This window comes from Pempheris klunzingeri, chromosome 12 (assembly GCF_042242105.1).
Source record: "Pempheris klunzingeri isolate RE-2024b chromosome 12, fPemKlu1.hap1, whole genome shotgun sequence".
NCBI classification, from domain to species: Eukaryota; Metazoa; Chordata; class Actinopteri; order Acropomatiformes; family Pempheridae; genus Pempheris; species Pempheris klunzingeri.
In genome coordinates, this window is record NC_092023.1 from 23542690 (window position 1) to 23559303 (window position 16614).

Consider the following 16614-nt stretch of genomic DNA (forward strand, 5'->3'; position numbering starts at 1 on the left):
GTGAGTATGTCTTCACTCACTCTTTATGGGGGCTTTACAATTTGGCACATGTGCACATAACTGGTGTGATCTGTTATTGTGCATCAATCACATGCTGGAGCCAAACACATTACCTAGTAATGTCATTAGGTAACAAGGGGAGGAGGGAGCAGAGCAAACAGTGGAAGACCTCATCTTTAGTGCCATCCCATTGGACAACAGAAAAGCAGAGCAGAAAAATGATAACCACTGCAAAGCAGAACATCTAAAGATGTAGCCGATTAAGCTGACAAATCAGTACAGTAGAATAGTGATGTACCACTGATAACATCCTCCCTAGAAACATCTCCATAGATTGTTTGGTAGCATTTGCTATTTAGCACAGATTTATTTTAAACCTTGTTTTGTTGTTGTGGGGGGGCATTACCAAGGGACAGATGACTTGATAGTAGCATAAATGCAGAGGGAGAGATAGAGATGTAGTGAACACAGTATATGGGTGTATGCTCTTGTGATGACATTCTAATTTCCTGCTAGAGGTTTATTGTGTGTGTGTGTATGTGTGTGTGTATGTGTGTATGTGTGTGTGTGTGTGTGTGTGTGTGCGTGCGTGGCATACAGTAGTTTATGCTCCACTGATACTTTTTTACCTCAGTGTAACTTACAAAAAGGTCTATTTGCGGTACTTCTCACTTAAAGGGAAACGAGAGAGAGGAAAGCAGTTCGTAGGGAGCCGTGGAAAGATTGAGGAAAGACTCGTAAGAGAACGAGAGAGAGAGAAAGAGAGAGACAATATCCTCTGTGGACTCAAACATGCACTACAGTACATTATCTCAAACTTCAGCATAAAATGCACCATTGTGCATATGTCAGCAATTTTGTGCGCAGGTTCATATAGCAGTGATGTTTGGTTTGAACCAATACGACCTGATAGCATCCAGCCTCTCTCTCTCTCTTTAGTTTGTGACGCCTGTCATTGTCACAGTCCTATAGCTGTTCCTGCTCTAAGTGTGTGTCTCTGTGTATTTGTCTTGTCCCGAGCTAAACATATTAAATAAATCATGATTCTAAATAGAACATGTGGAATAGAAAACAAGTGCATTGTTTTTCATCTGAGACCAGTTTGGCCTGAGTGTGACATCAGAAGCCGCACACAGGAAGTGTATTCATCATCAACATGGATATAAGACATGGATAAGGCCCTGCCGCTCAGCTTTGCCTCCAATTTTTCCCAGTGGCCACTCATGGTGTAGCAACAAATAATCACAGACAGCCTGAAAACCATTTTTTCCATAGACCGTCATTTTATAAGAAATGTCTGTAAAACCTCCAGCTATAATCCTGATCAGTTATTACTGCTTGTATAGTATCATTTAGGAAGTGAGGGTTTCATCTTTGTAATTCTTCTCCAAATCCCAGAGAATGAATGTCTATGTCTATGCCTGATGTGACGTGGGGCCTCTTTTTTATGAGGAAGTGGGTCAGGAAGGTGCCGGAGCCTTCAAATATTTTTCAGGAAAGTCATTAAGTGTTGACCTGAGGGCCTGGTGGATTATGGGATGCTACAGAAGATGAAATCAGGACACACACACACACACACACACATGGGCCCAGATGAACAAATGTAAGCACACATACATGCTTAGTAAAACACACACACACACAAAGACGCACACACAGTGAGACGGTTGGGGAGGTCAGCAAAGGTCTCTGGCAAAGTTGGGCTGAAGCTGGCAGCTTGTGGGGGCGTGTTCAAGTACAGGCTTTGTGTGTAAATGTGTGTGAGCGTGCATGAGCTTGTGTAATGTAAGGCTGAGTGTGTGTGTGTGTGTGTGTGTGTGATCAGAGGTCCTGTGTTACGGACAGGCCTGCTAACTAGGCCAACAGCTGCTTCCCTGGCAACTCATCTCCAGTCAGCTTTGAAGCCATTTTCCCCTCTTATTTCAACACAGGAACATTTTGCATATTAATAGAGCTTATGTTCTCATACACTGACCATTACACATGCACAGACAGCACACTAACATGTACACACACACACACACACACACACACACACACACGCTTAAAATCCCTTTGTAGAAGATTGCACATAAAACACGAGTGTCCAGGTGTCAGCCCCAGACCCGCTTTATATGTTATGTATTCAAATAGATGCAGCATATTCACATTCTGTGTGTGTGTGTGTGTGTGTGTGTGTGTTAAAGTGTGTGCTGCAGCGTGGGTGGTTATGATTGTGCACCACAGACATTAGACTTGTTTAAATTCAGAAAAGCTGCCGCTCCGTCCCTTGACCACCTATTGTGTGTGTGTGTGTGTGTGTGTGTGTCCTTTGATGGTGGACGGAAGGCAGGTTCTCTTGTTCAAAGAGATTGTTAGTTTCTGTTCTCTCAATTCTGTCTCTCCTCAACAAAAAACAGGAAAGAATCAAATTGGAGAACAAAAGGCTGGAAAAAACACACGCACACACTTGTCTCTCTTTCCCCCTGACTCTCTTTTCTTCTTTCATCTGTTCCTTCTTCTTGTCCATCACTCCCTGACACACACAGTGAGGTGCATTGAAGCGAAGCAGAGCACACAGCTGTGAACCAGCCCAAAGGCCTGTCCCTCTGTGTGTGTGTGTGTGTGTGTGTGTGTGTGTGTATGTGTGTGTGTGTGCCTCTCTGACAGTCTGGACCACTGAGACACACCAGAGGTGTAAGCAGGTCAACACAAGAACAAGGGCAGGATGAACGATGGAGATTGAGAGAGCGCTGTAGAGAGGTGGAGTAACTCAGGTTGATCCAAAGAACTCTTCAGTGTCATTAAAATATTCATTACCTTCACACACACACACACACACACACACACACACACACACACACACACACACAGACTGGTTAAGCTGTGTTTGAGAGTTGATAAATGACCACAGTCAGTGGTCATCTTCTCTTCCTCTGCACAGCTGGTCTGCCACATGCTCACTTGGAGTTGTACAACATGTACAGCAGGCGTCTAGTGTGATCGTGGTAAACTGGCGGAAACGGCTGGTTGTGCTGCAGCAGTGTGTGTTCACTGCAGTTCGGTCCACTCTGCCAGGCCGGGTTCGGTCATTCTCATGTTCGTGTGTTGAATAAGAATATTCCACCTACACTGCTCAGCTCTGACTAGTGCAGCAGCACATACGGACGGTGGCAAATCTTCCCTGTTATCTGGAGAACCCCTGAATCTCCATGATATTATCTTGATATTATTGTGATATCACATGAGAAAAACAGGTAAAAGATCACTGTACAAACAGAGCCATCATTCCTACCTTCCTAAAGTGAGAGCTACTAATGAAATAGTTCTTTTATTGATCAGTAGAATCACTGCTGTTTCACTTTCCATGTTCACTCTGGCTTGAACTTCTAACAAACAAGAGTGCAAAGATTCTTGTATTTCCTGACAGTGTCAATGTCAGGGAGTATTTCATCACTGCAGCCAGAGTAACACGAGGTGACTTTGTGATGTTAACTGGAAATAACAACGATACCTTGTGTTGTCTTTTATTAGAAAATAATCAGCACACTGTTAATTAGCTCCCTCGAATATAAATGCAACATTTCGGTCAGATAGACCTCATCAGGAATGAACTGCTTTTCTCCTCAGAAATACTTTAACGTTACTTTTAGCTTTCTTATGTGAGCCACATATCAATAATAGCTTGTTCATCATTGGACAAAAGGCAAAAAATACTTCCTCTACATTAAAGCCTATATAATAATTCACGCATCTGTTTAATCAAAAACGTCAACCCTTCTTTAACTTGTCTAAAGGTACTGTAGAAGTGGCCAGTATTTCCTTTATGAGGACAAACATATCAGTTATGTTCCTCTGTGGTTGAAGTGGAGGGATCTGGTCATCACTTTAAACCTTAGAGCCATTGACGGAAAGTTTCAGTTGTGGTACCAGAGCTTTGGCTGTTATATGACTTTATCATGTGTTTAGCTCCCAAAATCCAACTTGTCATCAAGCTTGCTCCTCTGTGATGTAAAAAAAAAAAAGCTCCAGTCTGTTATTCAGGACAGTCTGTCTCACAAGCCTGTAGTGATTCTGTCCTGTTTATTTTTTACTGAAGTGCTAAAAAAGTTTGGTTCTGTTTTGTTGACGGGAGCCAAATGCCAACATCCTCTGAAAGTTGCAGCCACCAGTGACGTGAGACTGTGGCTCATGCCAAACCCATCTGTTAACGAGACACATTGGAAAATGAATTCAGCACCGTGGCTATTCAGGTCTATCTGCTGCATACGAGCATAGCAGTGAAAAAAGACATAGAACCCTGCTGAGAAACAGCATCAGTGCCGCCATTTTGTCCTCCATAAGTCATCGGCACACGGACAGTGACAGAAATGTTTGTGTGATGTGTAAAACCAGTTTGTCTGACAGATAATGAGAAATTGTCTCCTTACCTTATCCAACTGTTCCTATGACAAAAGAGCTGCTGTCACAATTCACCAGCAGTTCAGAATGCAGCTTCTAATCAGTGTGGTAGACAGCGACAATACGTGGCGTGACTGGCTCCAGTATTGTTCTGATATCCAGAAAGGGTCACAACTGGAGAAATGAAGGAAGACCAACAGCGTCTTTTCCTTGTCAACATGGTAGATGTGCATTTCCTCTTTGACAGTTCATTTTTATAATCATGCTGCATGGAGGAGCTGGTGTAACTACTCTCCTACCTGAATGCACAAGAATTTTAAATAGACGTTTTGCAGCCAGATCAGATTCAGATGAACTGACGTATCTATGGTAACTGTCACCGAAGGAACGGGCAGGAGAGGATGATGGGAAACAGGAAGTGCTGTCATTGGCTACCCATCCATGACAGAAATGAAAGTGGATTGAGAAAAACAGAAAAGAATCTGTGTCATACAGTCATTGAAGCATTTCAGAGTGAGGAGACACACCTTTCACTGTGTGTGTGTGTGTGTGTGTGTGTGTGTGTGTGTGTGTGTGTGCATGTTTGAAATAGCTAGCAGCAAACTGGCTTAGATGATGAGGCACATAATCACACAGGTTTGGTTGATGAGTGGTGCCACTCGTTTGATAATTAATTATTTCTTTTGATTTCTTTTGCAGCTCTGATATCTGCTGGTTGCTGCACCAACTCCTGTAGGAGTGTAAAGCTATGGGACAGGTGAGTCCAGCAGTTTGAATGAACTGTTAAAGGAGCACTAATGGTGCCTTCAGGTTCTCCAGTGCAAATTGACACATATCTGTGGGACCTTTGGCTGAGCGGGTTAGTCAAGGGGGCGGCAGCAATAGCAACTTTTTTGCAAAACCTCCCATAATAACCTGCCACACCCAAAGTAAATTAATGAATAAATAAATACACAAATAGAATAGAATCTGGAACACCACAGTTGACAGTGTCTCCAATGGGTCTTTCCAGATTCACACTTTGCAAGGTTCAAGATCAAATTGGCAGCAATCTGTCTATGGAACACCTGCTCCAGCTGAGCTATATATAGACCAGGTAGAGCTGTAGATCACCAAGTCATCATTATAGGCCTCACAATCTGCATTTCCTTTCAACACCTTATTTGCCAGGATGCTGGAATATGGCTGGTGCATTCTGCATCCCAAAAGCCCTAAAACCATGACAGTGGACTGACACAATCGTCTCGAGTCACAAAGCAGAGATTTCACAAGTTCTCTGGGTGAGAGCGACTTCCCAGTAGCCCTTTGGGAGGTCTAACCTGGTAACGAAGACTCCAGACCCCACTCTGTCAATACAGTCTTCCAAATGGGAAGGAGAATAGCGATCAGGCTTGATGGTAGGGTTAACCCCGTGAAAGTCAGTGCAAAAAGGTATCAGTGCAAAAACGAGGTGTATTATCTGACTTACCCACAAGCAGCCATGGGGAACTCCATGAGCTAGCATTGGGTTCAGTAATGCCTTGCTGTAATTTACTTCCTTCTGCAGAAGCTGACACTTACAAGCACTCGTTCTGTCGCTCTGTCGCTCTTTAATAGGAGCAGCATCACCTACATCAAAGTCATACTTAAGGATATTAGTGCATTTGTGGCAGAAAGACAGAATGTTGCCCACCCTGAGAGATTTCTAGATTAGCAACACCAGCGTTCTCTTACCTACATAGTTTGAAGTGGTTAGCTGCAGGTAGCTGGTTTGCCAACTGTTTCTCTTTCAGCGGTTTCAAAGGGCCCCACATAGTATGGTCAAGCATCAGTTTAGCAAGACTGAAACCAGCAGACTGTTAGCTGCAAAGAGGAGTAAAACTGTTCAGTCATCCTAGACTTTCTGAAAGCAAAGTGTGGTGAAATATTGATACTCTGGACTGGAGGCAGATGAAGTGCAGCACTGGATGGACAGTTGCTGAAGTACTCATACTAAGAATGTGTATTTGTAGAATGTAAACTCCTCATATTGTTAAAACCTCCAAATTGCCAGAATAGCAACAATGACCTCAGTGTGCTCAAAGGTAGCTGCAGCCCTGAACTCATGGAGCAGTGAAGGTGGCTTTTGGTGAAGGTGGCTTGCAGTGTGAGTGTGTGTGTGTGTGTGTGTGTGTGAGAGGTCACCCTGGCGTGACCCCTGCTTTAATGCATTGGCCGCAGGGTGACTGATGGCGCGGGGTTAATATTTAATGATGAAGCAGTTCTTAATGGTGGAATAAATCAGCCTCCATCTTTACTTGAAGGGGACAGATCCCTGCATTCTGCTGAGCACAGGCTCCACACACACACACACACACACACACACACACACACACACACACACACACACACATACATGCATCTCCATGCAGTGATTTCACTGCTTCCTTCTTGTCTTTCAGCTTTGATGCCTCCTGACCATGACATGCCTCTTGATCAGATGCTGCTGTGACAACACACACCCCAGAGAGAGAAGAAGAGGGTTATTAGCAGGATGGATGGATGGAAGGACGAGTGGATCGATGCATAACTGGATGGATAAATGATCATGAAATTCAAAATCAAGCAGTGATGGGGGAGGGAGCGGATGAGTGAAACAAGGCAAAGTGGCAAAACACTGGAGACACTCGAACACTCTCTCTTCCCTGTCTGCTGCTGCTGCTGCTATGCATTTCATGTGGACCACCAGAGAAGACTGAATGTCACTGTTCGGACGGGCGGAGGCTCATCCCCGCATTGCCAAAATGAAGTGGGGAGAATGGATGAGACAGAATCTTTGTGTTGCCAACTAAATAGTCCTACCTCTTTGGAAAGACAGAGACCTTCTGGATGAAAGAAGCCGTACATGGAAGAGTAACTCCTCATGGTAACACTGGAGGTTACAGCCCCTTTTCTTAACAATCACAATGCCAGTGATTATTTTAAAACTTAATATCCAACACGTGGTGATGGTAACTACTTTTACAAAAGTCATTGTGAAATTAAAGCACAAAGGGAGGATGAGTCATTTTAACTAACAGAGGAGTTTTTAGAATGATACTTCTGTTTTATTACAGCCGGGGTCTTATTTCTGTAGCTTTAGTCGTTGTTTTCTATCACTCATGGTAACATTGTACTCACCAAAGCAGCATCACTACAGCAGAGTCCAGCAGACAGGCAAGACCCACAATGACACTGGTGACAAAGCAACCGGTTTAGCTCCATCATCTAAATCGATTTATTTGGAGGCAAGACTGAAAGTGATGGCTGAAGTTAAATGATGGCTGTCGCGGCATCAGAGCTATCTGATGTGACAGATTGCCTCACATTAAGTGTTCCAACGGCAGACCACTGGAAGGCGTTTGTTGTGAAATGTGTTTATGATTAACATTAGCAAAGCTTTGTTGGTGGCAAAAATAGTAAAAACATGCCACACATTCTCTGGTTCCAGCTTCTCAAATGACAGGATTTTCTGATGCTCTTGTATCAGTTATAATAGTAAGCTCAATATATTTTGGGTTTGTTTTTTTTTATCAGTCAGACAAAACAATGATATTTAAAGACATCACATTGGACTCACATTGGATGTTTTCACAATTTTACGACATTTCATAGACCAAATGATTCATAAATAGACTGATAGATAATCGCTAGCTATTAGTTGCAGTTCTAGACTTGACAAGTACAATGTTACTGTCCCTGATAGAGATGATGGCCAAAACTAGGACACTAAGCCCGGCTACAATCAAGACAAATTACACTTTAAAGACCTCCGTTGAACAAACCTTTTTTTTCTGTTAGCATACAGTCTGTTTGGAATTATAACTGTACAATTAATTCAAATGAATTGAGTCTAATTTGACGCAGCAGTTACCAGCACAGCTAGCATTCTGATGAAAATAAGCTAACAAAGAAGCTAACAAGTTCCAGGTGCCATATTTGGAAGTATTGTGTAGCTTCTGTGTGAAATTTTCTTCCTTTGTAGTTATGAGGCATATACCTAGGGTGCTGTCATTTAAAGGGTTACAGAGAGAACATATGGGGATGTGTGTGTGTATGTTTGGGGGTGGGAGGGTGGGGGGTGGGTTTAAACATGTTCTTGTTTAGGGGAAAAGAAAAGGTTTGCTAATTTTTGGCTCATTGTTCAGCTTTTGTGTCAAGGTCCATTCCTATACAGACAGTGTTATAGTATTCTAAACCTTTTGTCAGTGTTCAGTCATTGATACGGTGCTGTGTGTGTGTGTGCTGCTCATTTTCCACACTCCCGGGCATCTGAACGCGGACAACATGCCTTGGACAACATTTGATCACAGCATGTTGAGGAGATATAAAGTTGCAGATGACAGATGATGCAGAGAGACCAAGAAAGGATGTGTGGGCCGTACAGTGGATATTCAGCATCACTATTTTCGTTTTTTTTATAGATCTGATGCTTCAAGGCTTAAAATCCAAATCATATAGTGCTTTCATTCATGTGGCTCTAACACAGACAAAGGCCTCTTCTTATAATATTTTAAATAAGGAGAGCGAACACTGATAGAGAGCTAAGTGAGTTGAGGATAATTGCTGGATGCTTTTTGAAAACCACTCAGTAGTTTTCTACAATAAATAGCAGTTTAATTAGATATTATATGACATTAGTTCTATACTTGACATTAGCAAATAATGTTTAAATGTCATCACGGCAGTCAATATAAAAATAGAATAGAAATTAAATTCACCGATACCAGCTGCATAGTTGGCCAGTTAAAAATGACAGACACTAAACTGACAGGACAATGATTTCCACCGTGTTATTATGTGCGATGGATCCCGTCATGCACCCACATCACTCTATGGCTCATCCATACGAAGCATGACGGCAGGCATCCTCCGGTTGGTGCTCAGAGAGAAAACAATGGCACACAAATAGATACAAGTCGCTAATGAAAAGCGAAGGGGCGATGCTATCATACAACAGTGGTGATCAGAGTGGTGATAAGTTGTCATAGAAACGAAACCCACGTGCAGCTTTCTTGTTTCTGTCACCGCTATGGTGCTTCATCCTAGCGCCCCGTGGTGTCCTGTCGGAAATATTGAGGACTCTCAGTTTATAAAGATATATAAAGATAACTATTTGAGTTGTAGAATGAAATTACACTTTTTCTTATTTCCGTATAAGAATATAAATCATTTAGCCATACCTTTTACCATACCTTGTGTAAAAATGCTCATAGAAGCATCTCTTGAGTTTATGTTAGAATTCCACAAAATAAAATGGTAGTTAAGCTCCATCTACTGTGGGTGTGTTGAGTTCGATTTAATGAATAAATGCTCCCACACACACACACCTGTGTCATATTTTCATGTGAAAAGGATTCACAGAAAGCACAGATGCACCAAATCCAAGGTCAAGACTGAGCAAAACAGAACTTGAGGTTTGTGTTGAAAATGTGATTAAAAAGACCATCCATTAGAGATCCACGGCGTTTCATGACAGGAAGCTTAGTTTCACCAGGATTAACATGGGGAGGGGGGTGTCTGTCCTCACCAAAATATGCGGGGTTACGTTTACTTCCTCCTTAACAGCTCAAGATCAAGATGTGTTGTCCTAATGAAAGTGGGTGCTTGGATGTGTGGAAAATGTGAGTCTACTTGGTGCACACACACAGGGGCTCACAGTAATATACACATACAGACATACACTCATATACATTTATCCTGAATCCATACTGTATAACCTCTTCACCCTGTGAGTTTTTTTTTTTAGCTTTGGTGACAGATGAAACAAGACAAGAACTATAATATATTATCAAAGACATTTATGTTTTTAAAAGTCAAGAGTAGTATATCTGCTTAGTTTTATAATAATATAACTACAGTTATTATTTTTGACTTCTTGGTATTATATAACTAATTATTATAACCAGAGATGTATGTATAAGCTAATAAAGTGTCTTTATGTAAAAACGACTCCTTTGCAGAAAGTGTTCATTGTATATATGTGGTTTTTAATGTACACAGACACAGACATATGTGCAGTAGGCTGCATAGTGATGTAGAAAATGGAATAAAAGGAATGGTTCAACATTAGCTTGATGTAAATCTCACATCAGTGCGTTTGCAGTATGTATGGTATAACTATGGAGCCAGAGACAGGACATGGCTAGCCTAGCTTAGCATAAAGAGCAGGGTCAAAGAGCCAGCTTGGCTCTTCACAGCGTAGAAAGATACTCATAGTAACACCTCCAGAAGCTCAATAACTTGTGTTTGTGTTTGTTGTGTATGTTAGATGAACCAACAGATATGTAAAAACAAGATTTTGTAGTGCTGGACCTATTTCTTGATCAGCATTAGTTTATCTGTCAGCCCAGTACCAGCCACTGGTACTGCACGACACACAAGAAACAAGGGGCAGCAGACATCTGTACTGATGTAACATCTCTGATGTTTCAGTGCAGGCTGAACAAGCTTGTGGAAGGTTCAGATATATTGTCTGCCATCATCTGCATAACACAACAGAAGCACTGTCAATGAGTATGCAAACCTGTCTCCACTACGATATTATACAGGGCACAAATTTAAGCTGGAAATGTATAACTGCGTGGATGATTATGTTCACTGGCCAAATAAATAAATCTTAGAAATGTACTATAGTATTCGTAATTATGTTTCCAGCAGTGTTTAGTCACCTGAAACTAAGAATTGTCTGTCCGTTATCTTAGAATGAGCCCTTTCTATCTATTTACGGATCTCAACCGTGCAGTCCACCATGTTGCACCACCATGTTTCAGTAGTAGACCAGAACGGACAAAAAGGGCCTTTCACATTTTTATGCTGATGTGGCACTTTGAATTTGGTGGTGCAAATGCACCGGTTGGAAGAAGAAGGAGAAGATAGAGGAGAAGTACCATTTTGTGTTGTGACAAATAGTGGATCACACTTATTGTTCAGTGAAAAAAACACAAGGCAGCGGGGATGCTCACGGGCCCCTGTAGCCTCTCAGAAGGGAGGGGTGAGGCTAGGGGTATGTGGTTGGTTGCCATTTTCACCCTCACAGCTAGATGTCACTAAATACTACACACTGCACCTTTAAGTCTGTGCTGACTTTTGCGGAGAACAATTCTAACTCTAGGTAAACTTACCAGCTTTTTCAAAGAGTTTTCAACTGCATCTCATGGTCTTCATCAAGGAGTAGAAATGGTCCAGATTACTTTATGAATCCTGACATTAACCACATGCCCTGAGTGGCCTATGAAAAGGTCAAGAGTGGATGTTGTGGAGAAAAACAAAGCAAATACTATGACAGTGAATGTTTTGCAGATATGTACCGATACATCCATATCACCTTGTTGCCTTGGACATCACTATTTAACAAACCATATTCGCTAATACAAATTAGCTGTACATAACATGGGAAACAGGGTTGGTGCAGTTTCTGCTGCTACACTTTTCCAATCTGACATAAATCTTGGGGTAGCTCCTGAATATTTCATGTATGAAATGAGATTTGCACAAAATATCATTTGTACTTTCAGTCAGGTCCACTCAGAACTCTTAAAAATCAGGTTCTATGAGGGTCCCAGTGGCAGTTCTTTATCAAGAGTGCTGATCGCAACATCTCCATCAATTCAGGACCCGAATGCTGCCATTTAGTATAAGCCTGTTTATGATGATGGCTCTCACTGTTCTCTTAGCTTCTTGTGCACACACTGCTGCCCCATCAGTAACACTACTTGCTGTGTGTGTATGTGTGTGTGTGTGTGTCTGGTAAGCAGATCATTTATTTATTTTATTCAATTATAGCAGGAGTATATGTGTATTTCTATGTGTGTGTGCGCTCTATGTACAGTGAACAGATTGCTGGCTGGCTGCCAGAGGAAATGGTCCCCTATTATTTATTAGCTTGGATGGCAAAGGATCAAACAAATTTGAATATGAGCCACCCACACAGCTCTCACACTTACACACACACAAGCTGCATTATATACCAAACCTGCTTTGCTATTTCCCCATCACTCTTTTTCTCCCTGCCTCTCTCACACATACAGTAGAGGGGGTGGCTTGCTTATCAAGGTGTGTCATTGTAAGCACTACAGAATATAGAAATGCTCACAGGCTCCCTCTCACATACACACATACAGTACACAGTGCTGTAGCTCGACTCTGCATTGCAGCAGTGTTGGGCTCCCGGTGTCTCTGTCAGTCTGCCAATGTACATGTCTGTCCCAGTTCCTCCGTGACTCTCTGTGCTGGTGAGTCACCCTGTCTGCTCATGTGTCTCCCTGGCACCCAACTGCTTTCACATCATGATTTCTAATACCTCAGTTAAATGGCCTCCTAGTGTCGGTTGTCGTCACTGAGAGTTGAAAGGAAAGACTGTGGACAGTGTGACTCAGTGCAAACTGGGACAGGAAACACGCAGGACGGCTTTCCAGCCAAAAGAGGAAGGGGAGTCTGACATCCTCTCTTGATCTTATTATTTATTAAAATACATTTTAATAACCTTTTATTATGGCAAACACAAATCATCTTGTCGGTTGTGTCATTGTTTTCTGTTCTGCTGTTATGCACAAGTGTCACGTTGGGCTGACTATATAAAGATGTATTAGGTTGTTGTAGAAGGTTACAAATGCTACATTTGCAGTCTTCCTTTGAGGGACCGGTTTTTGTTATCATCTATTATTTGATCTTGTGTTTGCTCAGCACTGCTCACTGTGGCAGTGACTGCTGCAGCTTCCTGATCCAGCAGTAAGGTAACAACAGCTCTGAGCCATGACTGTGTCACTCCTCATATGTAGCTCGAACCAAGGACGCTGATAGGTCAAAAATTGCATAGACCATACCATACAGTATATCAGTGGTTTCCAAAATTTCTTGGCTGTGACCACCTTAAAAAGAACTGGTCATCCTACCCCCACCCCCCACCCACACCATTTATGCATTTATCATCATATTTCCATGCAGTATTGCATCCAGTTGTGAGAAAAATGGGGCATTCAGTATATGTCAGTATGGCACCCTACAATAAAATACAATAAAATTCCATATTGCCACTGGCAGATGAAAACCTCTTATGTCCAGGTCTATCCAAAGGGTCGGGATGGAGTTACATAAGCCCAAGATTTGTACAGTTAGAGGGCAAAGTACTGTAGCTGCAATGGCCTGTAGTACACAAAAAAAACATAAAAACACAAGAGAATGTCATATTCTGTCATTTTACTATGACTACATATCATATGATTCCTCGTGATATAATAAAACACGGCAGGCCAACTGTCTGACTTAAATTTGAATCTACTTTAACTTACAGGCCAGATATGTAAATCATGAGTTTGTTTGGCACTCCCACTGCCAGCCCTGAGGCTGAGGGCCTATTCTGAGTTTTGGCATGGAGATCTGGAGAAGTGGGCCGTTTGATGTCATTTATAATGCTCTCTTTGTACTGGATGGGCAGTCATAAGTGAGCAATGGGCAGTGAGGCAGATAGTCAAGTTAAATGTAGGCATACATCCTGTGCACATTAGTCCCTCGCATCGTGGCACGCACACACACAAACACACACTCCTTTCTGCCTCATTGACCCTGCTTGTTCTTACATAATTGCCTGCTGAACCGTGAACAACTGCTGGCTAACATGACCCCATCACGATGGTAACAGACCTAAACTCTCTTCCCATGCCACATTGTGATTATCAGTGTTTCCACTGGTTTAGTCTCAGTTGGTGTGCTCCACTAATCCTGGATTGTGAAAACTAATTTTCCCAAGAGTCACTACAGGCACTCTGCTCCAAGCACTCTCAACAATTTGTCAACAATGAAACAGTTTTAGCTGAGGAGGAAACTTGCAGTGCTGCTTTGCATCCCGAATATTTAATGTCGGGATGCAAAACAGTGACCTGACTTAGCATTATGACTATTAGACACGGCGAGGTCCTGTCCCTCGTCATGTCTTCAGAGAGAGCAGTGGGTTATGATGCAGGACAGATTCTAAGCCTAGAAGAGTGTGCACATGGGTATGTTTAAGTGTGTGTGGGGGGGTGTTGAGTTGGTGTGTGAGAGACAGCAGCATGTCAGCTTGTATCAGAAATATACACTGACAAGCTGCAGTCTCTGCTAACAGAACAGTGAAGCTGCTGAAAGTATTATTATTTGATGCCCACTCTTGAGAGGGTTAAAGAGTGATGGGTACAGATCCCGTACTTCAGTGTTCATGCCTTGAGAAAAAGTATATACATGCACGATCTGGGCATTGTGTTACAACTTGAATATAAAATTTTGCTTACAATCCTTCCAAACAAAATTAATTATTCCTGGCTTAACTTCCTAAGACCCGAGCTCTTGTTTGATATGCATTTTTTATTTCTCCTTGCTATTTGGGCTTATTGGACCCTGAAGTATAAAACCTAAGCATCATCTTTTTACATGGTTAGTTTTAGAGAAAAATTATGTCCACATATGTGGACAATCGGTCTTAATTTCCAGAAAACACAATAAAGTCACCTTTGTGCAAAACTCTTTATTTCCACCCTGAACATAGCAGTTTTTTTTCCTGACTGCTTTTGCATGTATTTATAACACATATAAAACATATTTTGAACATGTTTTGAAAATCACGGTGCAAAAAACAATATGAAATATCAACAATTTTGCCCACATACATGTCCATACGGCCCCAGCTAAGCAGAATTAACTACTATGGTAATATAACTCAAAATGTGATGTCCACGCATGTGAACACCAGGTCTTTAGAGGTTAATAAGTATCAGCTGGGAATGCATCAGACCCCCATAACAGCGCTGCGGTGCGCCATCCTGAATCTATACAAGCATGTTGCAGTTCCTGTTGAATATTTGCAAAGCCCCTGTCATCTAAAATGTTGGCCTAAAATAATTAAAATATACTGTATATAATATAGCAGCACTGTTGCCTCACAGCAAGAAGGTTCCAGGTTTGAATCTAGCATGTTCTCACAGTCCAAAGACATGCAGGTTAGGTTAATTGGTGACTCTGAATTGCCTGCAGGTACAGTACGAGTGTGAGTGGTTGTCTGTCTCTGTGTGTTGGCCCTGTGGTTGTCCAGGGTGTACCCTTCCTCTCTACCAAAGTCAGCTGGGATTGGCTGCTGCGACCCATGACGGATAAGCGGTATAGATACTGGATGGATGTATATAATATAATCGTAAAATGGATTTATAGCCCAAGTCAGTTCAGGAAATCCGCACACACGTGTTTGTGTTTTACGTTTTAACAAACGCGAACATATGTGTGTGGTGATAACAACAAGAAATTATAGCTGAGTGAATCTAAAACTGAATTTCATCCGTCATGGTGTTCGACTATGAATAGAAACGATATTAAAAACTGTCCTTTGAGACAGGGTATTCATATCCCCTCCTCCTCATGGAGATCTAACATGCTTGATACCACTATATCTCAGAGAGGACACTGGGTGATTTGCCTCCATGAAATGCACTGGCTTCTCTATAAACGCTGTGGCCGTGGGCACCAAATGACAAGCGGATGAAGTTTCCATGATCATGATCTGTTGATAATCGACTGCGCTGTCATGCAATGCTCTCTGTGGCAGCTGGTGTGGAGTATTTGTGAATGGGCGAATTTTTGTGTGGACCAGATTAAGAATGCTCTTACTAGAGTACTAGAGGCCATGCCAGACCTGTTCCAGCATCTCCTCACTGGTTACCGCTTCATTCTTGCTTCACCATCAGTGGCTTATTCACCGCTGGCTCAGATACCATCTAACTAGCCACATCCAATCATATTCTATTCATAGATGTACATGACAGTCTGTAACCTGATAGTTGATGTATTACTCTGCCAACACCTTTCTATGATGTTTGGATTCTTTGAGAGTTCTCAGAGCCATTTCACTGATTAGAAAACCATGCTATGTCAACCCGTTCTCATTCCTGGTGTGTTATTTTGTCACGCCCTTTTGGCATCTAACACCAACACACACACACACACACACACACACACACACACACACACACACACACACACACACACACACAAACATTGGTCTCTTTTGGTTTCACATGGAGCATGAACAGTAGTGACTTTGCAGCCAAGTGTATACATGCTTGTTCCTCTCAGCTGACTTGAGATCAGCGCCTTCATGCTGCAGACTGAATGAAGGCAGTTCTGAGCAACACTGTCTGCATAATCATTCATTCACTCTTCAGCAGCCTACTGAATCAATCCTCAAGCTACCAACTCATCCTGTCCTCAGACTGC

The 16614-nt window shown here is 42.2% G+C and overlaps 2 protein-coding genes across 2 annotated transcripts in view; both read left to right on the forward strand.

The window, feature by feature from the left end:
- ccdc85a (coiled-coil domain containing 85A) overlaps positions 1–6816 on the forward strand; it is a 30541-nt gene extending 23725 nt beyond the window's left edge. The window contains exons 3-4 of the mRNA XM_070841624.1: positions 5080–5137; positions 6801–6816. Of these exons, the coding sequence (XP_070697725.1) occupies positions 5080–5137; positions 6801–6816 (74 nt within the window). The remainder of the gene's footprint in view (positions 1–5079; positions 5138–6800) is intronic.
- Positions 6817–9232: 2416 nt separating this feature from the next.
- LOC139211335 (cationic amino acid transporter 2-like) overlaps positions 9233–16614 on the forward strand; it is a 68482-nt gene continuing 61100 nt past the window's right edge. The window contains exon 1 of the mRNA XM_070841625.1: positions 9233–9252. Within this exon, the coding sequence (XP_070697726.1) occupies positions 9233–9252 (20 nt within the window). The remainder of the gene's footprint in view (positions 9253–16614) is intronic.